The sequence below is a fragment of the Cercospora kikuchii genome (genome assembly GCF_019650295.1).
Source record: "Cercospora kikuchii DNA, contig_00002, whole genome shotgun sequence".
Taxonomy (NCBI): domain Eukaryota; kingdom Fungi; phylum Ascomycota; class Dothideomycetes; order Mycosphaerellales; family Mycosphaerellaceae; genus Cercospora; species Cercospora kikuchii.
In genome coordinates, this window is record NW_025408583.1 from 1,874,175 (window position 1) to 1,899,598 (window position 25,424).

At 56.3% G+C, this 25,424-nt stretch overlaps 8 protein-coding genes across 8 annotated transcripts; 4 read left to right on the forward strand and 4 right to left on the reverse strand.

Moving 5' to 3' along the window:
* Nucleotides 1-353: 353 nt before the first annotated feature.
* Nucleotides 354-1,960, forward strand: CKM354_000293900 (uncharacterized protein; the record flags this gene model as incomplete). Its single annotated transcript, XM_044798112.1, has 5 exons — nucleotides 354-503; nucleotides 554-1,003; nucleotides 1,063-1,233; nucleotides 1,287-1,391; nucleotides 1,451-1,960. The coding sequence occupies 5 exons, from the start codon at nucleotides 354-356 to the stop codon at nucleotides 1,958-1,960; spliced, it is 1,386 nt and encodes a 461-aa protein (XP_044654047.1).
* Nucleotides 1,961-2,491: 531 nt separating this feature from the next.
* Nucleotides 2,492-4,255, forward strand: CKM354_000294000 (uncharacterized protein; the record flags this gene model as incomplete). Its single annotated transcript, XM_044798113.1, has 1 exon — nucleotides 2,492-4,255. The coding sequence occupies one exon, from the start codon at nucleotides 2,492-2,494 to the stop codon at nucleotides 4,253-4,255; it is 1,764 nt and encodes a 587-aa protein (XP_044654048.1).
* A 188-nt stretch (nucleotides 4,256-4,443) lies between these two features.
* CKM354_000294100 (uncharacterized protein) lies at nucleotides 4,444-7,831 on the reverse strand (the record flags this gene model as incomplete). Its single annotated transcript, XM_044798114.1, has 2 exons — nucleotides 4,444-5,359; nucleotides 5,433-7,831. The coding sequence occupies 2 exons, from the start codon at nucleotides 7,829-7,831 to the stop codon at nucleotides 4,444-4,446; spliced, it is 3,315 nt and encodes a 1,104-aa protein (XP_044654049.1).
* Nucleotides 7,832-9,359: 1,528 nt separating this feature from the next.
* CKM354_000294200 (uncharacterized protein) lies at nucleotides 9,360-11,573 on the reverse strand (the record flags this gene model as incomplete). The annotated part of the gene is made up of 3 exons (XM_044798115.1): nucleotides 9,360-10,677; nucleotides 10,735-11,189; nucleotides 11,241-11,573. 3 exons carry the CDS (start codon nucleotides 11,571-11,573, stop codon nucleotides 9,360-9,362), a joined length of 2,106 nt encoding a protein of 701 aa, XP_044654050.1.
* A 2,263-nt stretch (nucleotides 11,574-13,836) lies between these two features.
* Nucleotides 13,837-15,829, forward strand: CKM354_000294300 (uncharacterized protein; the record flags this gene model as incomplete). The annotated part of the gene is made up of 3 exons (XM_044798116.1): nucleotides 13,837-14,024; nucleotides 14,078-14,549; nucleotides 14,606-15,829. 3 exons carry the CDS (start codon nucleotides 13,837-13,839, stop codon nucleotides 15,827-15,829), a joined length of 1,884 nt encoding a protein of 627 aa, XP_044654051.1.
* An 809-nt stretch (nucleotides 15,830-16,638) lies between these two features.
* On the reverse strand, nucleotides 16,639-20,571 carry CKM354_000294400 (sphingolipid transporter; the record flags this gene model as incomplete). The annotated part of the gene is made up of 2 exons (XM_044798117.1): nucleotides 16,639-16,742; nucleotides 16,824-20,571. The coding sequence occupies 2 exons, from the start codon at nucleotides 20,569-20,571 to the stop codon at nucleotides 16,639-16,641; spliced, it is 3,852 nt and encodes a 1,283-aa protein (XP_044654052.1).
* Nucleotides 20,572-21,214: 643 nt separating this feature from the next.
* Nucleotides 21,215-23,511, reverse strand: CKM354_000294500 (uncharacterized protein; the record flags this gene model as incomplete). The annotated part of the gene is made up of 4 exons (XM_044798118.1): nucleotides 21,215-23,021; nucleotides 23,115-23,226; nucleotides 23,286-23,445; nucleotides 23,506-23,511. The coding sequence occupies 4 exons, from the start codon at nucleotides 23,509-23,511 to the stop codon at nucleotides 21,215-21,217; spliced, it is 2,085 nt and encodes a 694-aa protein (XP_044654053.1).
* A 565-nt stretch (nucleotides 23,512-24,076) lies between these two features.
* Nucleotides 24,077-25,288, forward strand: CKM354_000294600 (uncharacterized protein; the record flags this gene model as incomplete). The annotated part of the gene is made up of 1 exon (XM_044798119.1): nucleotides 24,077-25,288. The coding sequence occupies one exon, from the start codon at nucleotides 24,077-24,079 to the stop codon at nucleotides 25,286-25,288; it is 1,212 nt and encodes a 403-aa protein (XP_044654054.1).
* Nucleotides 25,289-25,424: the final 136 nt, after the last annotated feature.

Below are 25,424 nucleotides of genomic sequence, written 5' to 3' on the forward strand. Positions count from 1 at the left end.
GGGTGACCCTGATCCGGCAAGCGCTGCTCATCATCATCACCGGGCACTACTTGACGGCAACCCAGTCCAGAATCCAGTCTTTCGCTGTGGCTCAGAAGCTTTTGCAAGCCACACCCACCAGATCTGCAGCTGTGCCTGGGAGCAAGTTTATACCGTACCGTCTGACGTCACGTCCACCGCCTCGAGTGAAGCTTCAATTTCTTGAGCGGTGCCCAGAAAGGTCCATTAAATACCGGCAGCTTGCGCGTTATCCCATCCTAATACCCACAGTCGTTCCGCAAGAGCGTTCTCGCACCACCGACCGTCAGCAGCACCCACATTCACCCCACTAAGAAGCATCCACAGCCCCGGCCATGGCCTCGCCAACCTCCACACTCCCAACCCGGTCCGCGACCACCCGCACCAGCAGCACCCTCGACGACGATGCTATCCCCGACGAAGATTCCAGCGAGACCTCTCAGCTCTTCCACGAGCGCTTGCAAGCCTGGAAACATGCCGTCAAGGTACGTCTTGCCCGCCTTAGCCGTGCCGTGCTCCCGCTGACATGGTACAGTATGTCGAGGACTACATTCAGGCCACGGAGAAGATGCACCACGACAATGCCAAGGATTACAATAAAGTGCTCAAGACCGTCAGCAGCCCTCTGAAGGAAGGTCATCACTTTGACCAAAACCTTGGCGGTGTAGCCGGGCTCTTCGACAACGTGCGTTCGAACACTCAAGCTCTGGTCAACAGCCACAATGAAACGGCTTCGACCCTCAAGGGCACCGTCTTGCCCATCTTCGAGCGCCTGCACTCAGAGATCAAGAACAAGACCAAGGAGCTGACCAAGGGTGCCGGCAAGGGCTCCAAAGCCGTGGACAAGGCGCGAGGCGTCTCGCAGAAGCACATTGAGCTTTTGGGTCAGCACACCGCCGCTTACGACTCCTCAGGCGGTAGTGTCAAGGCTGCCGATGACCCCTACATCTTGCAACGCCAGGTCTACCATCGTTTGAACAAGCAGGTGAGTCGTGTTGCCTGCTAATGAGGCCAGGTCGCACAAGCTGATCGCACGGCTTCCAGGTCCTTGAAGAGAACAACAACAGAGACGACATGCTCTCCGTGCAGAACAGCTTCGCACAGTTCGAAGCGCACATCATCGCGACGCTGCAGCATGGCTGGCAACAATTCAACCAAGTGGTGTCCACACAGGCGGACAACACGCGCTCGCTGTATGGCGATATGACTGGCACGGTACGTCAGACTGCGTCTCGATGGCAAGATTTGGCCACACTGACGCTTTATAGATTCAGCGTATACCTGCCGACTTCGAGTGGAACGGTTTTGTGAAGCGTAATGTTGGTGTTTTGATCGATCCCAATGGCGGCAAGCGTGCAGTTGAACAGATCAAGGTAAGCACATGAATGCAGCCCGTGATCATGCGGGCCAAGGTGGACTGACAGCGTGTAAGTTCCCCAACCAGGATCATTCTGCCACCCGTCCGCTCATAGCTGGCTCGCTGGAGCGCAAGAAGATGCTCAAGCGCTACGATGCTGGCTTTTATGTCGTCACACCATCAAAGTATTTGCATGAGTTCAAGACGGACGACGACTTCGCCAAAGATCCAAGTCCTGAGAACTCTCTCTACCTGCCCGATTGCATGATTGGTGCTGTGGACGGCGTCAAGTTCAACGTCCGCGGAAAGGACACGAGCGGCAACGCCATGATGAACAAGATGGCTCGGGCACACGAGTTTGCCTTCAAGGCCCACACGCCTGATGATGCAAGAAAGTGGCACAGCATCATTGCTAGTGTTGCTGGACAGACATCGAACGAATTGCCTGGCAACGACGAGAGTCCCATCTCCAGCCCTGTGACCAAGAGTGAGGAAGCAGCTGCTCCTCCTCCAGTCGCGGCGCCGGCAGGCACAGTTGCAGAGCCAGCACCAACGACAACAGCTGCACCAGGCTCTGCAGTCTAGTTCGACTCGATGTGCTATCCATGACGGAGCACTCAGAGAAAATCATAATTCCTAGTTAATACCCTCATCCGTAGCAACACAAATAGTAATTCCTAGTCCGCAATGTGTCTCGTCGCAGCATGTAGAGTCACAAGTCGAGTGCTACATGTAGTAGTAGTGAGCTTATGATGGATGTAAATGTACAACGTCGACGCCGACGAGCATCCCACGTAAGTCCATGTCCGTACAGAGGACCCTAAGGTTTGGGAGTGTGAAGGCTGGAAGGGAACGGCATCTGCGATTGCTCCGATCCGACCAACACGAGACGACTTCCAATTGTATCACGTCCGCTTGGTCCGCTGGCCGCCGCCAGTTCACGCGCAGCAGCACTAAAGACAACAGCACTACATCTCTTCAGTCGGGGCGCGGTCATTGCTACGCAGCTGCACAGTAATTACCATGTTGGAATCCGCGCTCGCCTAAACGCGCACGCTCGGCGTCCCTGCGACACCCCCGCCCGCACTTCCGCGCAACAACACCCGACCAAACAACATGGCAGCACCCGACGACGAGCAGAACGCGCAGCCCGAGACGTCTGCTTCCACTCCCAACTCGACTCCCGCCCCACACAGCGCATCAAAGGCCGCTCATGCGCCCAAAGACCGCGCCTGTCCCTTCTGCGGACAGGCCTTCACCTCGTCCAGTCTAGGCCGCCATTTGGATCTGTATATTCGACCCAAGAATCCCAAGCCTCCCGATGGCGTGCACGATGTCGATGAGATCAGGAAGCTACGCGGGGGTATAACGCGCCGGCAGCCGCGCACGAGCGGCAAAGCGGAGGGTGGTGCTGCCAGCAATGCGCGCAACAGCGTCGACCACAGCGCAACGCGCCGAGATGGCCGCGGCGACGGCGACGATGATGAAAAGGCGGCCTCCACTGTGCGTGCCGACCAGGAGACGCCAATACAGTCGCCTGTGAATTCTAAAGACGTGCAAGAGCCTGCCTCGTTCTTCAACAAGGCCAATTGGCAGGCAACGGGCGTTATAAACAATTTGCCCCCGCGAGCGCCTTCTCGAAGCGCCTCCGAGCATCCACCGGCACCTTCAGGCCAAGCGCAACGTATTCAAGACATGCGTCGCGACGCCGGCGGCACCAGAATCCAGCGTCCCGAATACGAAGGCGACAGCATGTGGAGACTGCAGGAGGCTGCTGAAATGGGTCGCGCTGCTGAAATGGCTTTACGCGAAGTCCTGGGTAGTCTGGAGGCCGCCGCGAAGAAGGTCGAACCCAAATTGCTCTACAACGATTTTGATTTCTTCTCGCTATCATTTCCAGGCCTCTGTCTAGCTATTCTCCCGCCGCCCACCACTCTGTTCAGCCCAGCTCCCTTTGCGTCTGCTGAATCGTGGACCATTGGCGCTCCTGGCTTACGGCAGTACGAGGCTATGATTCGTCTCATGAACGAGCGCATCAATCAGCGACAGCAGAACGATCCCGTCCCGGACTCCGTATTGTTCAAGCACCATACGCACCTTTCGGGTGCTTGGGAGCATTGGGAAGGGATACCGGAATCAGAGCGCACTTCCGCCTGGCAGCTCGAAATCTTGCGCTCCTTCACACGCTCTCGGGAACGCAATGAGCAGCTTCAGACTGAAATAGACCGACTGCACCAACATAATCAGCATCTCGAGGCCGAATTCGACCGCTTATCACGGTGTCAGCTTCCTCGGGAGTATCTTACGCATCCTCCAAACACGATTCCCGTACCACCCGCGGTGATGAAGGAGGTGAACCGCTCAGGTGCCAGCATGACCGCTGCCCAGGCGAATTACAACGTAGAAACGCTGATTTCCAAATGGCGATCCACTATCCGCGCAAATACGCGCTCATCGCGCACTACAGCACCTTCAGCCGCTTCTCGACCACAAATTTATACTGAGAAAGGTTCTAATGCTCTTCAAGAGGACATGGTAATGAATGGCTCTGTATGGGGAGTCCAAGGACCGATGCCTCGTGCATCCAATATGGATTGGCAGCATGAGAAGGAAAAGATGTCGTACGAAACGCCACCTAATCCGGGAGCCGTGGTCGGCAGTGCTGACGACGAAGCTACACCCAACAACGATGCCGATGCAGACGGTGAGGCGGAAGAACTAGATGCGAATGATCGGGCAAATTCTCTGGCGAAACGGCGAAGGCTGGAAGGAGCGAGCGCATATGGCTCACCAGAGTCGAGTGTGCTCAATGGTAACGGGAAGCGTCCGCTCAATGGACGGGGTAGCGGGCCTAGGATACTCAAAGAAAACACCCGATAGAACGAATGACAATATTCGAAGTTGAACCAATGCTCATTAGTAATCATTCGTGAAATGTCTCATGCAAGCCCAATCAGCAACGATTTATCGCGCTTTGTTCAACGGATTCGGGGTATCTCTCTCTATATATGCTACGCTTTTTTTTTTTTTTTGGCTAACATGCATCAATCGCAAGTCGAGAATTTTAATCAACCACGAAGATAACTCGTCAACTGTGTCAATTTGCCGCGAATTTCATCGCTGATCTGGTCCTCCGGTGGCTGCTGAACCTGTTCGAAGATTGGCAGCAACTTGCTTGTGAGGCCCTGGATGACAGGGTTCTGAGCTTGGTAGAGGCTGATGATCATGTCGAACACGGGCTCATTCTCGCGGAAGTCCTCCTTCAGTGGGAGAAGATCGACGAGGTGCGGTAGGACTTGGTCAAGCGGTACGCTATTTGGCGACTTCTTGATCATGCGAGAGACACAGCCTGCGGCGTTGTCGAGCAGACGTGCTTCGGACTCGTTGGCACCGTTGTTCTTGCGCAAGAGAGGCTCAAGCAATCCCAAGATGGTGTTGTAGTTGGGAAGGGTTTCCTTTTCGTCCGTGCTGTGGAGACAGAGAAGACCCATACCGTAGGCAGCATTGCTCTTCGCTTCAGGGTCCTCATCGCTGAGACGCTTCAGGAGCAACTTGAACATACGTGGTGTGTATGGTGTGCACGCGGCTCCCATGGATTCGATGCACTCACCCATGGTGCCGACTGCAGCAGAGCGCTCGAAGCGTTCTTGCGAGGAGCAGTACTTGACGATGGGAGATTCGAAGATCTTCCATAGCTCTGCGAACTGAGGACCAAGAGCTGTGGCGAGTGCAGTCACAACTTCCATTGCGGTCTCGATCACCAGCCAGTCATATTCGGCGGTTTCACCCTCCATCGGTGCTGGCTCGTCAAAATCATCCTCGTCCTTCTGGCAGGGGTGGCTACGCTGCAGCATCAGCATGACAGCGCTGGTGACCTGTTCGAGTGGAGTGGATTGGTTCGAGCTAGATGCAGGCACCAGAGAAGCGGGCCCGCACAGTTTGAGGGTAGCGGCGAGGTTGCGGTTGATCTCAGTGACGGTAGCACTGTTTCCAGGATTAGCATTGAACATGTCTAGCAATCGAGTCTCAACGAGAGCAGCACGGAGTGATGACTTACCGATCCATCTCCTCTTCCCACAGAGCCAATGTGCCCCTCATCACAAGGTCACCCAACTTCTCCAGGTCGGCCGTAGGCTTGGCCTTCAATGGCAGACCAGGCTGCCACTTCTGCATACCGTCGTCCTCCGCTAGGCCCCACAGGCATGCATAGGCGCGCCACAGCGTGCTGATGGCACTCTTGCGAACGCCCTCAAAGGTGTGCTCAAGGAGGGGAATGGTGGTCTCGATCGTCTTTTGCATGTACGGCAGGAACTTGCCCTTGGTGTGAGTGAGCACGTCGCCCAGTACTTCGACGGCGATTTCCTTCTCCATGGCAACAGCAGTAACAGCGCCCAGGTCATCCCAGTCATCGTCGTCATCGTCTTCAGTCTCCATCATAGCTTTGATGACTTCTTCTTCGTCGATCTCGTCGTCCTCGTTGTGGCCATTGGCGCCTGCGACCTTGATCTTCTTGCCTGCAATGGTGATTTCTTGTCCGATGAGGTCAGATGCTTCGGCACCCAGCTGGACTTCAGAGTCGACCTCTTCCTGGTCAAGGCAAGCGAACAGAGCTTTGACAACACCCTCGAGGAAGGACTCAAAGTTCTCCTCGTACACTCGCGCAAGGGTGCTCCACAAGATGAAGCTGGTCTCCTTGAGCCGCTGGTTGTCCAAGTGCAATCCCTCCTCGCTAGCGTGCATTAATGGCTGAACGAACTGCTTGAATGCTTCTGGTCCAACAGCGCTGGCAATCTTGCCCAACGAGTCGATCACCATGCTGCGCAGCTCCAACTCATCATTGCTGCCCTTGATGTCAATGTACTTGCCAAGCGTCTGCATGGTCTTTTCAAAGTAAGGCTCGAAGGCACTCTCAGACGCGCTGGCGATACTACCGATTGCACTGACTGCGGCCATCTGCACCTTGTGGTCGTCATGTTCAAGAAGCATGGCAAATCGTGGCATGAGCTCACTGACATACTTGGCCGCATCTTCGGCCTCCAGACCCTCAATCAAAGAGTCAACGGCCATCGCGCTGGCCTTGACGATGTGTGTGTTGAGATCGTGCTCCGAGCTATCTTTCTGAGTGTTTCGCATACCCTGGAGAGCCATGTCGAAATTTCGGACGAGAGCAGGAATGAGCTTGGCGTGCTCCTTGCCCATGTCCTCGGCCAGGTCATCGGCCAAGCGCGAGACGCCGTTGAGCGCCGCACTACGAACGGTAGTCGCTGGATCTTCAAGCAAGTGGAGGACAAGAGGAAGGATCTCCTTCAATTGAGTGGCGATGAAGTCAGGTGCGCCTTCGACGCACATTCCGAGTGCGAGAATACCAGCACGTCGATACTCTGGGCGGCTGTCCTGCACGAAAGGTCCAATAGCCTTGAGAAGGGGTACAGCAACTTGGCTTGGAGGCAGGCTCTCGCTCAGGATGTCGAGAAGCCCAAGAGCCGAGCGTGCTGGAGAGATGTCATCCTCCTCCTCTGGAAGCTCATCGAGCTCCGTCGCAATTTGCAAGCACATCTTCGTCAAGTGTTCGCCAACCTTGAGGCTCTGCACCTTGAGCTTGCGGTATCTCACAGCCTGCATGAGGAATGAAATGGCTTGCGATCTGACCTCGTCATCGACCTCCGTCTTTGCCGATACTTGCATGAAGAACTGAATCAGATCACCAAAATGAGCGTTCAAGAAGGCACTCTCATAGCTGAGCAGCTTGTTGAAGACGTCGAACGCCTGCATTGTATGCTCCTCATCATCATTCTCGATGGTATTCTGCAGAACCTTGACCATGTGCGGGATGGTATCTTGAAACTGCTTCAGGCTATTGGCATCCTCTTCGGTGTCGAGCACCATGGCAAGCTCGGAGAGTGCCAACATTGTGTTGACGCGCACATCGACGGACTCGGGGTCTTGAATGGTACGGTTGAAGAGGGTCAGCATTGTGGACATGTTCTCCTGGAACACATCTGGCATGGTCTCCAAAAGTGTGTAGATGATGTAGACGCCAACCTCGCGATGGCGGGCGGTGTCGCTGGTGGCAGCCCGTTGCAAGAGGCCAGGCAACTCGGTCCATTGGCCATCTTCGAGGTCGACCTTGGCAATAGCGGCAATGACACGGGCTTTGCTGTGACGAGCCAGCTGCTGCTGCTCATCGGTGGTGCTCTGGAGGAGCTGCTGGCGAAGTTGTGGCTTCTGCTCTTCAGACAACGACGCCCAGTGCTTGCCTACCAGCTTGCGGACTTCCACTGAGGCGAGCTGGCGGAGCTCAGGTTGTGGGTGGTTGACGACGACATTCAGCAGCGCCACAACCGATTCGGGCTGCTTGTAGAAGTGCTGGTTGAGCTGGGACGTGGCGCTCTTCACCTTGTTGGTGTCAGGCTCGAGCAGCGCCTGCAGCAGCGACACGAACTGCTGCTCATCCATGATGGGCGGCGGCGGCGTCGATGCGAGCGGCGGTGGTGTTGTGGGTGCTGGGAGTGTGCAGCCAGCAGAGAGTGTTTGCAGCAGCTGGCAAGAAAATAATTTCTTGACCCGCAAGCTGTCGATGTGGGGGTTCGACGGCATCCAGGGTCCAGCAAGCCAGCAAGGAAGGAAGAGTCGGAAAGGCACGTCCCGCGCGCCTGCCATCCTTGATCCTCCGCCCTCCCTCCGTGTTCTTCTCCTCTCCGCTATCATCATTGATGTCCGCCCCAGTCCGTCTTGTCTTTCTCGGCGTCACCCTTTCTCGAGACATGCTGCCGCTGGCCGAAGTCAGCATGGCAAGTTTTGTCAGATGAAACCGCCCAGTGAACATACAGCTTGGCATCCGCGGGCGCTCTGCATCCTCCTTTGATCGTGTGTTCGTCGGCCACACGGCACTCTTTCAAGTTTTGCTGCAGCCAGAACGGGCCAGACAGTTGGCCATCTGCCACTGCCACGGGCGATGTGGCTGTGTATAGTCACAGCACGCAATATGGACGGGAGTCAAGGCTGGCATGTTCTCAACCCATGCCGGCATGCGTCAGATTGCCCCCTTGTCTTGTGCCAACGTCACCCTGTCCTCAAATGTACCTGTACTTACGATTGACCTTTTGTGCTTCCATCGATGTGACACGTTACACCCTGCTCTGCTCGCGCTACGCCATCCTTGGCCGCTCTGCCTGAACCGAAAGCAGCTGGGCGGGAAGCAATAACCGATGATCAGTGTCACAACCGCAGCGACAGCATGCCATGGGACGGCTGGCTGCGTCACATCCACAAATGACATATCCGCTCGCCACACCGTACCTAGCGCGCCGACATGCAGAAGAGAACACACGCGGTGCAAATCCTCGCTTAAATAGACAGCTGTGGATAGAATGGATTCGATTCCAGGATATGTCAATCCTCGCCTCTCGTAAGCTGTGCGACAGCTCGCATCCATCTTGCTCCACCTTTGCAGACACCCGAGAACCCGGCTGTGATGTGCAAGTGCCGGACCAGGTCATTGATATTGTGCAACCTGTCACATACTACGGTGCCCTGGCTTTTGTGAAACCCGACGGCCACCTTGCTCGACGTATCTGATGAACTCATCAATCAACATCGTCACCGAACGTCAAACCGAACGACGGTGATCGAGGATCAGCCGTGGACACGCGTAGCTGGGCTAATAACATTATTGATCTGTACAAAGTAAATGCTTAGGCCATGTGTGGCGGATCACTCATCTCACTCCATATGAACAATTGATGGTCAAAACATCTCTCCACCGCCTGTGGTATCGTAAAATTCACATGACTGCCACCCCAGAAACGCCGTGCTGCTGAGATTTCCAATGAGGTCCTGTAGATTCCTCATCTCAGTACCGCCCCACGCCGTAGTAGCATTTTAGAGTCCCCTGTCGATGTCGATTTTTATACAATTCAGCTGTGATAGCTGTCAACTAAAGTCGAGCTATGCTCCTCGCGGAGTCTGTCCAACGGGCGCCAGCTCAGCGCGGGTATGATTGCTCGGGTCGTGGTTCCTGGACGTGACTCTTCGTCCGGAGCAAGTTCACAACGCTGCGGCCAAATTTCCTCGCCTTCACGCTCGGCGTAGGATTTCGTGAGAACATGCTGTTGTCTTCTAGTTCGCGCACCTTGATTTCCATGGCCGCATAATTCGGAGCCTGCTTGCGCATCTCTTCTTCCCACGGCTTTCGTAATTTGACGTAGTCTGCCGGAATGAATGGGGGCGCTCGAGGTCGATCGGTGTTCGGTGTTGGCGGCATCGTTGCGCCTGCCTGTTCCCAGCCCATTTCACTGCCTATGCTGCTGGCGGCGGTGCTTGACCTGGACGGAGAGGGCCCAAAACCATGGGGAATGCTGAGGCCCGGTAGTTGGTCTAGTTGGCATGCGGCCGCGGAACGAGGCGACTCTAGCCCCGTCAAAGATCCTCCTGCGTTGGCGTTTATGCGCTCGTCTGCTTTGTGAGAGACATATACCTCTTCGATGAAGCGCAACAAGACGTTCACATCAGACGCCGTGCTCATCGCACCGAGGCTGACACGTACAACACCAGTGGGCTTGCCCAGCATGACCTGAGTCGGATTTGTGCAGCGGTGTCCTGCGGCGAATGCAGCCTTCATTTCAGCTGGACTCCAATTGAGATATGTCGCAACGCCTCCGGGATTGCACAAGGATCCGCTGCGAATGAAGATGTTGCGCTCATCGGCCGCTTCCTCAACGTCCTCGAAGCCCACTAAGCTGCCATCGGCGTGCTGTACGTTGAACGCCACGGTCGAACCTTGCACACTGGGGTCTCCGTACACTGCGTTCTCGTCTTTGTAGATTCGGCACACCGGAAGTCCGTTGGCGTGTTTCATCTGTGCAAGTCCATCGTATAACCGCCGTCCAAGTTGTGCCGTGTGATGCGAGATAAACTTCATGGGATTTGGGCCATACAGGCGCTCGTGAACGTTCATGGCGTGATCCAGTGCGAATATCGAGTGGAAGGGAAGTGTTCCATCCTCCAACCGGTCGTGGATAGAAGTGTCTTTCTTCGCATGCCATGTATCGTTGATGGCAATGATCATCTCTACCGTGCCGCCACCAAAGTACTTGCGATTCTCCAGCACATGAGCCGAATCCTTTCGCACGATGAGTGCGCCAATGTTGGGAAACCCGAAAATTTTATAGAAGGAGAGCGCAACGAAGTCGGGCGCTGTTGCAGGATCAGCAAGATCCAAAGGAGCCGTGCTGGCAAGCGCGGCTGCGTCCAGTAATGTGTAGGTCACAGCCTTGTGGAATGATTTGCGGATCCGCCCGGGCCTAAGATCATGTGAGCGACCACCGCACGGAGATGAACGTAGAGACTCTTCAACTTACCAACTCAGAGGGAGACGACGGCCAGTCATGTTGGACTGCCCAGGGTAGGCGAACAAGCCGAGCTGTCTCGCCCGTGGACCACCCAGACCTCCGCTGTTGATCCAAATGTCCACTTCTTCATCGCTTGTGAAGCAGCGATGCATCTTTGTGGACTCGCGAACTCCGACCAGCGATGTGTGCGAATCGCGATGATAGCCATACCAGACGGGAGTGTTGCTGGCTGCAGCATGGTCTTTGAAGCAATCAATCACAAGCTTGATCGCAGCCGTGGCATTAGCAACAAAGACCAGATCGAACTCATCGGGGTCGGCGTTGAAGAAGCGAAGGGCGCGCTCCCGGATAGTGTCGACTCGGTGCCCAGCAATGGCGGAAGGAGTCGAGGCGGAGTGAGGATTTCCATAAAGGTTTGAGATCAGGTCGGCAGCGAAGTCGTCAATGAGAGACTTGGCGTAAAGCTGTGAGGCATTAGTGTCTGCGTACTGGTACAGGTCATGGGCGGCACATACGGTGGTCCCTCCGTGATCAAGATACGTCTTGCCCTTCAACTGCGGGTACTCGCGATCTCGAAAGTCCTCGACATCGTCCGGCTGCATGTCCTCCACACACGATTCGGACGATTCGGGAGTAGTGAAGTCAGTCTGATAGTCTCGTTCATTGCCAGAATCGCTGGTTGTCGACACGTCCTCTGCCGACGAGTTGGCGTGGTGCTGGCCGGTGGCAAAATGGGACATGAGCGGCGACTTCTGGGGAGACTTGGTGCTGGAGGCATCCAGGTAGCGCTGCGAGGCCGTGTCGGAGGCCGTTGACACGGCATCCAAGATGTGCCGTTCGATGTCCATGACCAGTTGCAATCAAGGGCGAGGCGTGTGCTGGGCCAGCTTCATGTCCAGCGCGACGAGTGCTGCTGGGCCCAGGAGCAAAAGTGGGTGGCGTTGATGTTCTCGCGGTCCAGTCCAGTGTGCACCGCAGGTCTGGAGGGGCCGGAGAAAGAATGTCTCAGACCAGCGGCGGCGGTGACGACGGTGAGAACGAGAGTGATGACGCCGGCGGTGGTGGTGAGGGAAGAAGCCTCACTGGCAGGCAGGCGGACAGACGTGCGGTCAGCAGGGAAGGGAGCGTGGTGTCTGCGGTGTGGTGTAGCAAGCGGACAGACAGGTGCCGACGGCGTTGTTGCAGCAGCAGCAGCAGCAGCAGCAGCGAGCAAGCAGGCGGAGGCGTGGACGGCAGGCCGCACGTATGTGACAGACGGTGGCACAGCGCGTTTCTGGGATCTGCTCTCGCGAGCAAACGGTCGCCCGCCGCGTTCTTGCCTCTTCAGGCGCGGCAGCGGGTGCTAAGCATGTCATTAGACTCGTGCCTCCTGAGTGACTGATCGCATTCGTCGCTGATCGCTCGCCCGGGCTCGCCAGTCGACCCCCTGGGGCCGCATCGCTGCACATCGACGCCGTCTGCTTCGTTTCCAAACAACCATCGGCGGCCAGCCAAGGCTAGCGTGCGATTCACGCGCCACACCCCTCCCCTGCCGCGGCCGTGCTGCAGGAACCGGGGCGAGAGGAGATCAATCGAAACCTTGCCGCACGGGCCCCGCCGCTGACTGACTGACTGGCCTGCGGTATCCCGGGTGTCGGCAGCACACGATGCGCACATGAATCTGTCTCTCTGCAACCAGCCAGATCATTCCTGACCACGGCCACACATGGCAATCCGCCCGCGGCAGTTGATCCAAAGCGGCGCCCGCTGCGTGGCAGGACGTTGGATGTTGACGTCTGCCTGGCGCAACGTGCAGCATGGCCGGCGGTCGGCGGTGGGGGAAAGCGTGCTGCCAACGCCCACCAGCGTTCCATCACACATGGGCTACTGTGTGCGCAGAGTCGGGGGCTCTAGCAGCATGCAGCGTGCGGGAGACTTGCATGTCGTGTGTAGCGGCAGCAGCAGTGTACTATAGCAGCAGCAGCAGGCGGACGACTCAGCAGCAACAGGTCGATGCCCGACGAGCGGGTGTTCTGGGTGTCTGTGCCTTGCTGCATCGGGGATGGCGCGATACTCCGATCGAATAACCTTCGCTCGCGACACGTCGAACCTAAAATGCGTCAGGTACCGTGCTCCTCTCGCTGCTGCTGCTCCTCCACTGGTCGGTCCATTATTCCAATTCATCTCGCAAGATTCAAGAATTATGCTGCTAGCCCGCCAGGGCCTCCAGCAAGCGACGGCGTGGTTGAGAGCCGGATCTTGTCCCCGCCTGGCCAGGCCACGACGGCGCGTCAGCTAGAGGGCTGGCAGCAGCCGACACACGACGGGGTGTCTTGCCTCTGGCGCAATCAGCTTCGCACGGCCATCCAGGGCCATGCGGTCCCGTGCGTGCGACAGTCATCAGTCATCAGACTTCCGGACATGGCAAACGGGGGGAGCGTCGATTTGCTCCAAACACCGTTGGCGGCGGGCAATTTCACGGGTCAGTCGCTGGGCACAACGGCGAGCAGGGTGGGCGTGAAGCACCGGCGGAGGCTGCGTGCTGTGCCTACAGAGTTTTGTCTGGAGGACGTCGGGTCACACGGCGGCGTGCGCTACTGCACGCCCGCCGGGCGACTTGGCAGGCACGCCAGGGTCGTGATTCGCCCGGCAGGCGTGAAACAGTAGCGGGTCGGGGTGCGCTTCACGCACGCAGGGATGGAGACGCGGCGAGTCTGGCGAGGCGATGGGCGACGGGCCCCCTGGCTGCTGCTGCTGCTGGGCGTGCGACGAGCGGTGCAGCCAGCGCTCTTTCTGCTGTGCGCTGCAGCGCTCGCCGGTGTGCCCTCCCGCCGTATCAGTCTCCGGCGTCCACTCCCGGCCGCGACCCTTCGCTCGTCGATCCATCATATTCTGCCCGCCTCACCCTACTAGTCCCACGTCCTCCTCGCCCTCTTTCGTCCTTCTGCTCCCCATCCCCGCCCAACGCTCTCTAATCACCACCCTCCCAGTGCTCTGCGGTGTCTGGGCAGCTGGCCTCTCCAACACTCCATCGCTGACGTCCTGGCCGAGGGTCTGTTCCGCCCCGTCACCACCACCCTGGCCCCTTCTTTCGACGCTGCGGCTCGCCGAGATCGCAGCAGCTACTCCAAAATGTCCGACATTGAGAAGATGATCGGTGGCGACTACGCCCAGCTCACCAACACCAACATCCGCAGTTTTGGCTGGAAGGGTGTGAGCGTGACCGTGAAGGACCGCCAGTCGCAGCAGCCAAAGACCATTTTGTCCGACATCAATGGCATTGTCAAGGCCGGCGAGCTGCTCGCCTTAATGGGACCTTCGTAAGTGACTGCAACGCTGCTCCTGCAGCATCTGTACTGACGCAATGCCGCAGTGGTTCTGGCAAATCGACCCTCCTGAACGTGCTGGCTCACCGAACGCACTCGCTCGCGGCCAATGTCAAGGCCGCCATTTATATCAACGGTTCCGCAGCCAACCCAAAGACCTTCCGCCGTATTTCCGCCTATGTCGAGCAGGAGGATGCGCTCGTGGGTTCCCTCACCGTACGAGAGACGCTCAACTTTGCCGCACGCCTCTCGCTGCCAAAATCGGTGAGCAAGCTGGAGCGCATTCAGCGGATCGAGGCCCTTCTCACGGCTTTCGGTCTCCAAGGCCAGGCGAACAATCTCATTGGAACACCCATCAGGAAGGGTATCTCTGGTGGTCAGAAACGCCGTGTTTCCGTCGCAGCTCAGCTCATCACTAGCCCGAAGTTGCTGTTCTTGGACGAGCCTACATCTGGTCTGGATTCCGCTGCCTCGTTCGAAGTCATCTCTTTCGTCAAAGACATTGCGAAAAAGCACAACGTATGTTTGAGAGCCTCGATGCTGCGCTACAAACCCGCTGACTAGAAATTCACCAGTTGATCGTGATTGCATCCATACATCAACCGTCCACCTCGACCTTTGCCATGTTTGACAAGCTTCTTCTGCTTTCTCAGGGAGGCACCGCGTACAGTGGGCCTGTTTCGGAGGTGCAGCCCTACTTCGACGCTTGTGGATTTCCCATTCCATTGTACATGAATCCGGCAGAGTTCATCATCGACTTCGTCAACACCGATTTCGCCCGCGACCGAAGCGAGGTTGACCAGCAGCTGAATATGGTGCACTCTTCGTGGCACAAGTCACGACTTGCTACTGCCACTGTCAATGAGCTTACGGACGAAATGGCGCGCAACTCGATGGACACCGATATCAATGCCGAGACCAAGGAAGAGTCCGCCGGTCGATTCGCGATCCCCATGGCACTCATCCACCGCTCCTTTATCAAATCTTACCGCGACATCATCGCATACGGCATTCGAATTGCCATGTACATGGGCTTGGCCGTCATGATGGGTACCGTGTGGCTGCGTCTAAACCCGGACCAAGGCAACATCCAGTCTTTCATCAACGCCATTTTCTTCGGCGGCGCTTTCATGTCATTCATGGCCGTCGCTTATATTCCCGCCTTTCTCGAGGATCGCGCTCTGTTCATCAAGGAGCGCGCCAACGGTCTCTATGGTCCCAGCTCGTTCCTCCTGGCCAACTTCATCACCGGCATTCCTTACTTGTTCTTGATCGCCATGCTCTTCTCGATTGTCGCCTACTGGCTGTCAAACTTCCGACCTACTGCTCAAGCATTCTTCACCTGGGTCATGTGGCTGTTTTTGGATCTGATTGCCGCCGAATCTTTGGTCGTCCTCATCAGTTCTCTTATCCCTATCTTCGTTGTCGCTCTCGCTGGAACCGCTTTCGCTAACGGCCTATGGATGTGCACTGGCGGTTTCCTCGTCCCACCACAGACGCTCAATCCATTCTGGCGCTACGTGTTCCACTACATCGACTACCAATCCTACGTCTTCCAAGGCATGATGGTCAACGAATTCGGACAAAGAAACTTCACATGCGGAACCAACGCGCGGGGCGAATGTTCCTGCATGTACGAGACAGAACTTGCACACCAATGCATGATCGCTGGCACCGGAGTCCTCCGAAATTACGGCTACAAGACCGGGGAGACTGGCAAATGGGTCGGGATCATGATTGGCATCATCTGCGGCTACCGATTACTTGGATGGTTGACACTGTTCCTGCGCAAGAGCTAGACCTGTCACAACAATGTGTGCAAAAGACATGTATGAAGATTTGCGAGACCCGCGACAGAGATGTTTGAGCGACGCTGCGCAGTTTGTGTATAATTGGCATTCGACGCCACAACATGTCTCATAGCTGTTATTTTTAACGTGGAATTATGAAAAGGGATCGGACAAGGTACAGGAGCCTTGCGGAGTTCATCAGAGGCGTTTGATCGAATTGTCTAGATACCAGCTCTGGGGGAACAATTTACTAGATGTTTATGCAATCTACAGTTGCAATTTTTCGAGATTGAACTCCATCTGTGCTTCCCACCCACTCGCGACAAGGTGGCGCTCGAGCTCGGAGCATGGCCATTGTGTCATGAGATGCAGAATACCCAGCAACAGCACCCTTGAGGCAAAGATGTTCGGATGTCGAGATGTGCTGTCAAGTAACTCATCGGCAATGCGATAGATTCATTCTACGGAATAAGTTCTGCTATCGTTCCTGCACAGCCGTTCCATGTCTTTCGCACTTGAACTTCGTTTGCGCATGACTTGCGTTCACAACAGACAACAACCCAATCCTAGTGTATACTGCTCCTGGCCTATACCAACGACTTTGACCAGAAAGAGAATTGCCACAAAGGACAGCACCCCACAGCAATAACAACAACTGACATAACAATAGCCAGCTGCTAGCAGAAACCTTGAAGACTTACTTTCTCGGAGGACTGATTCGAACTCTGAAAGCAATAGTATAATAAAATGACGATCGTGATCTCAGGCTCTTTATCATATCAAATTTACATAAATTGAGTTACATATCCGTCAACGTTCTAATAGTCATCACTGTCATACTCTTCATCAGGAAGTAGAGCTCGATATCTTCGACTCGCAAGGTCCTGTTCCAGGCCGCCGAAATCATCCGGATCAATGTAACCTTAAAAGAACGAATTAGCCGTTGATCTCTGCATGTGTAGAAAAGTCTAAGAGTCAGTAACAGAAAGAGTTCAAAACGTACCTTTGCCACCGAAAAGACTCAGTGCTACCGGAAGGAACACGAGTGCGTGTAGAGCGGCCCAGATCACGAGCGAGAGCCAGACTCGGAAGTAGTAGATCTCGAAGATCTTACTTCGGGTGAATGCCAGCACGAAAACGCCCAGGAGCTTGGTGATTGTGATGCCACTGAAGACGCTGCCTCCGACGTTGACCAATGCTGCCCACGCGCGTGCCTCTTTGCCGCGGAATCTGCTGTGAGCCCGCTCCATGATGGATGCGGATGGGATCGTGAAAGCGCGTGCAATGTGGGCGCAGAACTCTACGCCGATGCCAACGCATATGATGATGTTGACCAGGCTGACGGCGTTCAGAGAAACTCCGGCGAGCGCCATCGTTCCCACGATGTCCACTACAATCATGACGACTGTAAGGGTCACAACCACAGCAGTCGCTACTGAGCCTAGGAGGACAGTAGTGATGACCAGAATGAACGCCAGCGCTGCTCCGACCAATGCAGTCGAGAGGTGCACAATCGTAGCATACTGGTCGAAGAAGATGTAAAATTTGCTGTAGGGGAAAACTTCGATGCCGTTGCGCTCACTGATATCTTTCGCGATTCGGCGCGCCGAGGCGTAAGCATTGATGAAATCTTCCTGGCTCTTCAATGGTGTGTGAGCGGTACGGAAATGGCTTGCCGGAACATTCATTCTCTTCTCGTCGATGACAACAGCATCGCCATATGCGGCCTGTCCGGCATAAGGACACTCCTGCCCAGTGGGACTGTTGAGCCAACGCTTTGCATATTGCACAAACTCCTTGCCTTCTGGCATGCCTCGCAAAGCGTTGTTCCAAGGAGGCTGGCGATCTGCAAAGCAAGCTTTGGACCCATCAACACAGCACTCTCCTGCATCGGGGTTGAGCCACTGGATGAAGTCGTCTATCCAGCTGGCGGTCGCATCAGCAATGTAGCTCACGTCCGGCCGCTTCCTTTCTTGCTCCAGAACGTTTGCGAGGGAGAATTCATTGCAAGTAGTATATCTTGCACAAAGCTCTTGTTGATGTGGTCTTGCTGTGATGTTCAAGTCCTTCACCACGAAATACACTGGTGCACCCTGATTAAAGTATGAGTCCAGGTCATTGAAGTAGTCAATCAGGTAACTGTCCGAGGGTAGTGCTATACGCTGATCCAGGCCGAGCGGGACTTCAGGCAAAAGCGCGATGCCTGCGGCGAACAGCCCGAGGAAAACCGTGATGATTGCTACCCTTGTCTTGTTGCCCATCAAGGCTGGAGCGTATTGCTTGCGGATGAACCTCGAGAGCCAGCCTTCTTCGTCAGCGCCGCTGAAAGGAGCGCCACCGAAACCACCAGGAATGTGATCTAGATGCGACTCTCGAATCTTGACACAAGGTACGCAGTCGAGACGACCTTCTTCTACTCTTTGCTGGTTCAGTGCTAGGACGGAGACGAACATGGTGACTTGTAGGAGGGCATTGATGAAGACGGCTCCAGCAGCATAAGCTGCAAAGTTCCTCACAGCCGGCATGCCGACTGCAGCCCCCAGAGCGAATGCTACCGTTTCAGTCGAAGCAGAAAGCAGAATGGATGGTCCCATGCGCCCAAGCGCTCGTGCAATGCGCTCGGAAACAGGCTCATCAGCGTGACTAATGTTGACACGCTCGAACTCGTGGACGATTAGGAATATGTTGTCGACGCCGACAGCCAAAACCAGGAAAGGTATCACCTCGGCAATGATGAGGGTTGCTTTGACGCCGGCGGCTGCGAAGAGACCGACAGACGCGGCGACCGACATCAACACGATGGCGATGCCTACGATGCCGAGCATGAATTTACTCTGTACCAGAGCCGCTACGGGGTTCCGCAGTATCATGCCTGCGGTGACGGTTGTGCTACCCAGAGCCAGCGATGCATAGATGAACATAACAATGTAGCTGATGATGACAATCTTGGCGTCCGTGTTCGTGTTCTTGTTGAGTTCCTGCTCCAGCGATATTTCGGTATTGAAACTCAAACGCAATCCACGCTCTTTGGCCTCGGACTGGATGTCCTGGAAAAGACGATTTGTGCTCTGCTCCCAATCTTCCGCCTTCGCCAGGCCAGGGTCCCCGCTGTTGTAGTTCTTGACGACCCAAGTGGTGACTATCGCGGATGCACTAGTCGCGGGCTCAGAGGATCGATTGTAGCCTCCCAGTAAGCGCTCCGGCGGCAGAGGCAACTGGAATTCGGGCAAGCAATCCACGTCACCCGGAGAATCAGCGCATTTGAGTATTTGATCTTGCCACGAGTCTCGCTCAATGCTACTCCCAGAGAACCAGCCGGTAACGGACTGAAGCACGCAAGCATCGCCCGTGGGGCTGTAGCACACGTCCTTCAACGTGTACCCGCCTTGCAGACTCTTCTGGGCACGAACCCTTCGCTCGACGTCTTCCCACCACTTGAGCGTCTCGTAGCTCAAGACTGGACCTGGGCCAGATGGAAGGGTGTCATTCACCAGGAACGCCTGTTCTGCTCGGAAGAAAGGCCCAAAATTCTCATCGAAGAAGCGCTTCTCAACGGCGGCGTCAGAGTCGGGGGCGACCCAAAGCTTCACCGGGTCCGTCTCGACATCGAATCGTACCCAGCCAATGCACAGCAGCCCAACAACAATAACACAGGTGCCGATTGTGATGCCAGGAAATCTCGCGCACGCGCGACCAAGATTACTGAAGATGCGATCGCAGTAGGTGTTAACAAAATATTGTTTGGTCGGCCGATCCAGCGATGCTGCCCCGTGCACCATGTCTCCCTCATCTTCATCGTCGCTGGGAGAGGCATCTTGCAGGAGCTGAAGTCTCTCATTTTTGCTTCGCCTTCTCTTTGCCGCAGCGGCGTGACCAAAGACAGCAAGCACCAGCAGTGCCACGAACACCGAGTATATGAGAACGACTGCGAAGCTCAAACATGGCAGCAACCCCACATGACATTGCTTGGTTTCGGTCACCTCTGGCAGCGCTGGGCACGCTCCAGCGCAATCGACGCAAGCGCATCGATATCTCTCGTCCGTGGTGTTGCAGGGTGTTGGATCAGACAGAATCGGATGCATCTTTTCATATTGCTCATTTGGTCGGGGAAAGTTGATCTGGAAAGGGCTGCCGACGAATGGTTTCTTGTCGCCCAGGAACTTTAGCATTTGCGTGTAGTTCTTCGCACCGCCTCCGATAAAGTCCATCGCCCTACCTCCTGTGGCTCCGAACTTGACATCACTGCAGCTGTTGTACAACCCACCGCCAAAGTCTTCACTGACCAGCTGGTCGAGCTCCGTCACCAAGAACTTGTCACCCTTGGGCGCGATGGCTGTGACGTTGACGAACAAAGACTGGTCAGGAGAGCAAGTGAAGGTACAGAAGAGGTCAAAGAAGTTCTTCTTGCAAGCTCCGCAGGACGAGATGATGCTGTTGGCCGTGTCCAGATTGCTCTTGAGCACATCAAGCTGGTCTTCCTGGCAACAGACCTTTCCGTGACGCCATTCATCGCCGCACAGCGAGACCAGCTTGTCACGCACCTCTTCGGACGGATCTTCTGCAGGACCATTGTCCGGACAGGGCAGTTCCTTTCCAAAAAGGCTCTGTTTGCCGCACTGCCCACGAAGGGCACATCGCCCGGCTTCATGTCTCACAGTCCAAGGAGGCTCGCTCGCGCTCGCTGCCACTGCGGATGGTGTCCACAGCAGTACAGTAGTCGCGAGCGTCCGCCACACTGTCGCCCTCGCCATGGCGATGTGTCGTAGTCTCGGTGGTCGCGCAGCTAGCGATGCATGCGGCGGCTTGGTGGTGCGAGTGTGATCAGGAGGAAGGGCGAGGAGCTCCGCCGTGTGCGGGTGATGATAGATGGAGCGTCGTTGTTAGAAGTTCTCTCGCAGGTGGCGTCCCTCATCACGAGAGCATAGGCATAGTTGGACGCGTGCCTGGTGCGGTCGATCGATCGGAGCAGGCGCTGTAAGCTCCGGCAGCGGTGACGCATGACGAGACGATTGCCGCGCGCAAGGAACACGAGGCACGTGCGCGCGATCGGGTTTCTACATTGTTTGGCTGGTGCTATGCTGCTTTGCGTACAGTACACATTGCTCTCTCGACTTGCCGCTGAGCGTGCGGGAACTGCTCTGTTCAGCCGACGTGTGCTGCAGAGGCAGTGTCCGGAGCCCTGCTATCGCAAGTGCTGTCACCGGCCTCCCCTTCTAGTTACAATTACAAAAACTATGCGACGCTCGTGCCCGGGTATCAAAGCAACTGTGTGCATGCACTTTTTGTCCTCCACCCCTTCGAACACCGGCGCCAGCCACAGAACGGGCTTGACATCGAGAACGTTCGATATCGAATTGACTCCGCCACAATGATGTCTCACATGGTGCGGACTGTTCAGGACTCTGCGCCAGCTGGAGCGCCATCTGCCTTGCCGCGACCACGACCTCGCCCACGGCTGAAGCCTCCGCGGCCTCGACCTCCTCGAGCACGACCAGACTCACTGTCGCTGCCGGTGGTGGCTCCGCCAGCTGATTGGTAGCCCCCTCTGCCTTCTCCTCCACCACGCTGGCTCAGGCCGCCACGAGAGCTGCCCCAGCCTCCGGCACCGCTGAAGCCGCCTCGGGCTCGGAATGCAGCAAATCGCACGCCCTTGTTCTTGTCACCCGCATCTTTCACGGGGCCACGTTTGAGCACATCTTGCATGACCTCGTTTGAGGGAAAGTGTGCAACCCATCGGCCTGGACCAGCCTTCTCCACATTGCTGATCTTGTCCGCGTCCTCAGGTGCGAACAACTGGGCCTTGAGCTCGTCCGCAGTATTCACGTTCGTGGCGTTCTGAATGAAAATGCCCTTAGAAGGCTCCTGTGGCTGCAGAGGTGAATTCTGTGCGTTGCCTTGCTTGTTCGTCTGTGCAGCGTCAGGCTTGCCCTCAGCAGGTGAGCTGCCATTAACTTGGGTCGTATCGTTGTTGGCTGGGCCTCCGTTCCCGTTGACAATCGGAGGACCTTGCGCCGCTGCAGGCTTGCTCCCTTGTACTGTCGAGCCGGCCTGCGGTGTCGCTGCCTGCTGGTTGCGTTGTTGTTGGGCGGCTTGCGTTTGGGGATTCTGAGGGGCGCCAGGCTGCGATCGAGCCTGCTGCTGCGCTCCCGCGGGTGGCTGTTGAGCTGCTGGAGGCAAGTTGGTTGAGGCAGGGCCAACGGCAGCGCTGACTGGTGCAGGGCCGACTCCTTGTGGTCGCTGCTGACCTTTGCCGGAGCGATGCGAGAAATTGAAGCCTTGAGCACGCATCTCAGTCCCAATGCGGCCTTGGTCGATGTCGAGCACAAGCCATCCAAACGCAGCATCGGCGAGGTTGAAGTTCCACATGTTCTTGAAGGCCGACTCGTCCACAGCACCGTTTGTTGAGCCCCCGAACGGGTTGCCTCCACTGGCAACAGCCGGCATCTTGCCCACGAGCTCTAGTGCAAGTTGCAGCAGTTTGTGCTGAGCATCGTTCTCAGAGACGGCTGGCTCTACTTCGTGCTTCACTGTTTCCCATACATCGTTGAAAGATGCTCGGGATGCCGACAGCTTGCCCCGGTAGTGATCGAGAGATGGATTGACGGAGAATTCGTTGTAGGAGCTGCCGTAACGGAAGTGCAGACCAGCCGAGATGGAGAAATCCGCCTTGAGGGTGACGGACAACTGGTTGAGGAGACCCTCCCGAGCAGGTGAGGCGTGCGTGACGAGCACTCGTGTCTCGGTCGGGTCGTAAACGCGGTTCGCCGTATCGATGAGTTCGCCCATTTGCAACAACGTGGTCCACATGGTGCCTTGACCGCCTGCGATTGTTGTCCGACCTTCGCCGTTATCAAATAGCTTGTGCATCACGACCGCGCCTCCTAGCCCCAACAGACGCAGCTTCACACCGCCGATGTCGAGCAGGCGCGAATGCGACTCGTCAATGACGTGCAAGTTCTCGATCTTGTATTCTTGAGACCGCAATTTCTCCAGCACTGACACGTCCTCGCAGGCACCCCATACCGTGAACACTGGTACGTCGAGCCGGTAGGTTTTGTTCAGAAAGTGTGGAAGTTCGGAAAGGGGCAGGCGCTCGCGTTGGAATCGCTCTTTTATCGATTGTTGCGTGCCAACTCGAGCAATGTCTGCTTTGATCTGCTCGGAAAGCAGTGGCGAATACTGGGCGACATGCTTCAAGGTCCTGCAATGAGACAGATTAGTGCCCATCTCCGAAGGTAACGGCGGAAGCTTGCATGAAAGCCGTCGTTTCCAGGCCTCTCATGTGACAACATACTTCTCGGCGATGCGATCCAGGGATGTGTCGTCGTAGAAGCCAAAGTCGCCAGTGTGGATGATGTAGTCTGCTTTCGCATTATGCGCGAGCTCGTTGAGCTGCCGCAAGTTGCCTGTATAAGCCCTGTCAGCCATGTAGCCCCGCCGTAACGGCACTCGGCGTACTCCATACCTCGCACATCCGCTATACATAACACGCGCGCATGGCCAATCTGTTGCACGCGACCCTGGTTGGGATCGAGTGGTCGAGCTCCTGGCACTGGGCCACCGGGCTGCGGAGCTCCGTTGGGGACGTACGCTTGAGAGTAGGCGCGCGGCTGCGAGGGTATTTGCTGCTTGAGACCTGTCAGTGGACAATGGTGGGTGCACGTGGTGAGTGGGTAATGACTGACAGCCATCAGAATTGGATTTTGAGGCCAGAGGAGTGCTGCGCTTTGGGGAACGCGTCGAATCGACGGAGGCGGTAGTCGAGAAGGACGCGAAAGATGGCAACAGTGTGGAGGTGGAGCGGTGATTCGAATGCAGTGCGAACTTCGATGGCGGCGAGCTGGAAATGTGCGCGAGAGTGAAGTCGCTACTGTTGTTTCCTTGGGAAGTCGCTGCTGGCGCTCGAACCGGGACTAGCGCGACCCGTGCTCCCGTCTACCGCATCGACGCTCCTCGCACATTCAATTGCTTGGCCGCACACGTGGACTTGTCCGCGCAGCGCGCACCGCCCTCACGCTGCACGCAACGGGCACAGGCACGAAGAGGCGCGTAAAGGCGGCGTCCATGGTGTCTGCGCCTGTGTCTGCACGCCGCGCCTTCGTGAATGCCGTGCGATGCGCACCTGACCTCCTCGACTGCGAGAGGCGGCTTAAGCTTGCGCACGAGAGCCGAGGGCAGCCGGCGTGCCTGGCATGCGTGTAAGTATGTAGGAGAGCATATCCTCCCACACCCTTGTGACGGCCGCCATTGCATTGCATGCCCGGGAGACTCTGCGTCCACGCCCGTGACATGCTGCCTCTATCACGCGCACGTTTGTGCCTGCCTTCGCGGGTATGCTCTGGGAGTAGGAGCTACGCTTCCCATCCGCCCAATGCAAGATTAAATGTTCCAACCGACTACGCGACCACGCCGCTGCTGCACCACACGTCCAAGTCGGCCCTCGCGAATCGGGAACTCCCTCAAGAAGCTCGTGATGGTACCACAAGCAGGATCAATCTGTTCCAGGCCATCAACTCTGCTCTCGCCCACGCACTGCGAACCGACAATCGTGTCCTGTTGTTCGGCGAGGATGTGGCCTTTGGTGGTGTGTTCCGCTGCTCCATGAACTTGGCGTCAGAATTTGGAGATGGCCGAGTCTTCAATACCCCTCTCAGCGAGCAGGGCATTGTCGGCTTCGCGGTGGGCGCGGCCGTGGAGGGCATGAAGCCAGTGGCCGAAGTGCAGTTCGCCGACTACGTCTACCCTGCTTTCGACCAGATCGTCAATGAAGCCGCGAAGATCCGCTATCGTGCGGGTACCAACGGCGATGCGCAATCCTGCGGAGGTCTCGTCATCCGCATGCCAGCTGGAGGTGTCGGGCACGGGGCCCTGTATCACTCCCAATCGCCTGAATCGCTCTTCACCCACGTCCCTGGCATTAGAGTAGTCATTCCGAGGTCGCCCTCTCAGGCCAAGGGGCTGCTTCTAGCCGCAATAGCAAGCCCGGACCCCGTCATCTTCCTGGAACCAAAAATACTGTATCGAGCCGCGGTAGAACATGTCCCAGCAGAGCCTTACACCCTACCATTAAGTACGATCGATGTGCTCAAAGAGGGTAGCGATGTCACCATAATCTCATACGGAACGCCACTCTATACCTGCCAAAACGCGATTACGGCTGCAGAGAAGGATTTGAAATGCTCCGTAGAGCTGATTGACTTGCGCACCGTATACCCCTGGGACCGGGAAGGAGTCATGAAATCGGTCAACAAAACCGGCCGTTGCATTGTTGTGCACGAAAGCATGGTTAACGCGGGCGTTGGAGCAGAAGTAGCAGCTACTATACAGGAGAAGTGCTTCCTTCGACTCGAAGCGCCAGTGCAACGCGTGGCAGGCTGGTCAACTCATTCTGGACTGGCTTACGAAAAATTCAACATTCCTGACGTTACACGCGTCTACGATGCGATCAAAACATCTCTGGAATATTAGCCCATCGGGCAGCAGTGGCTTGTTCGCAGCTTCACACATTGAACTTGACTCGCCGCCATGCAGCGTGTACGCTGTCGCCGTAGATTTTGCTTCGCGATCACGGCAGACCAACAGAGATGGAGGCTGGGCGAGCAAC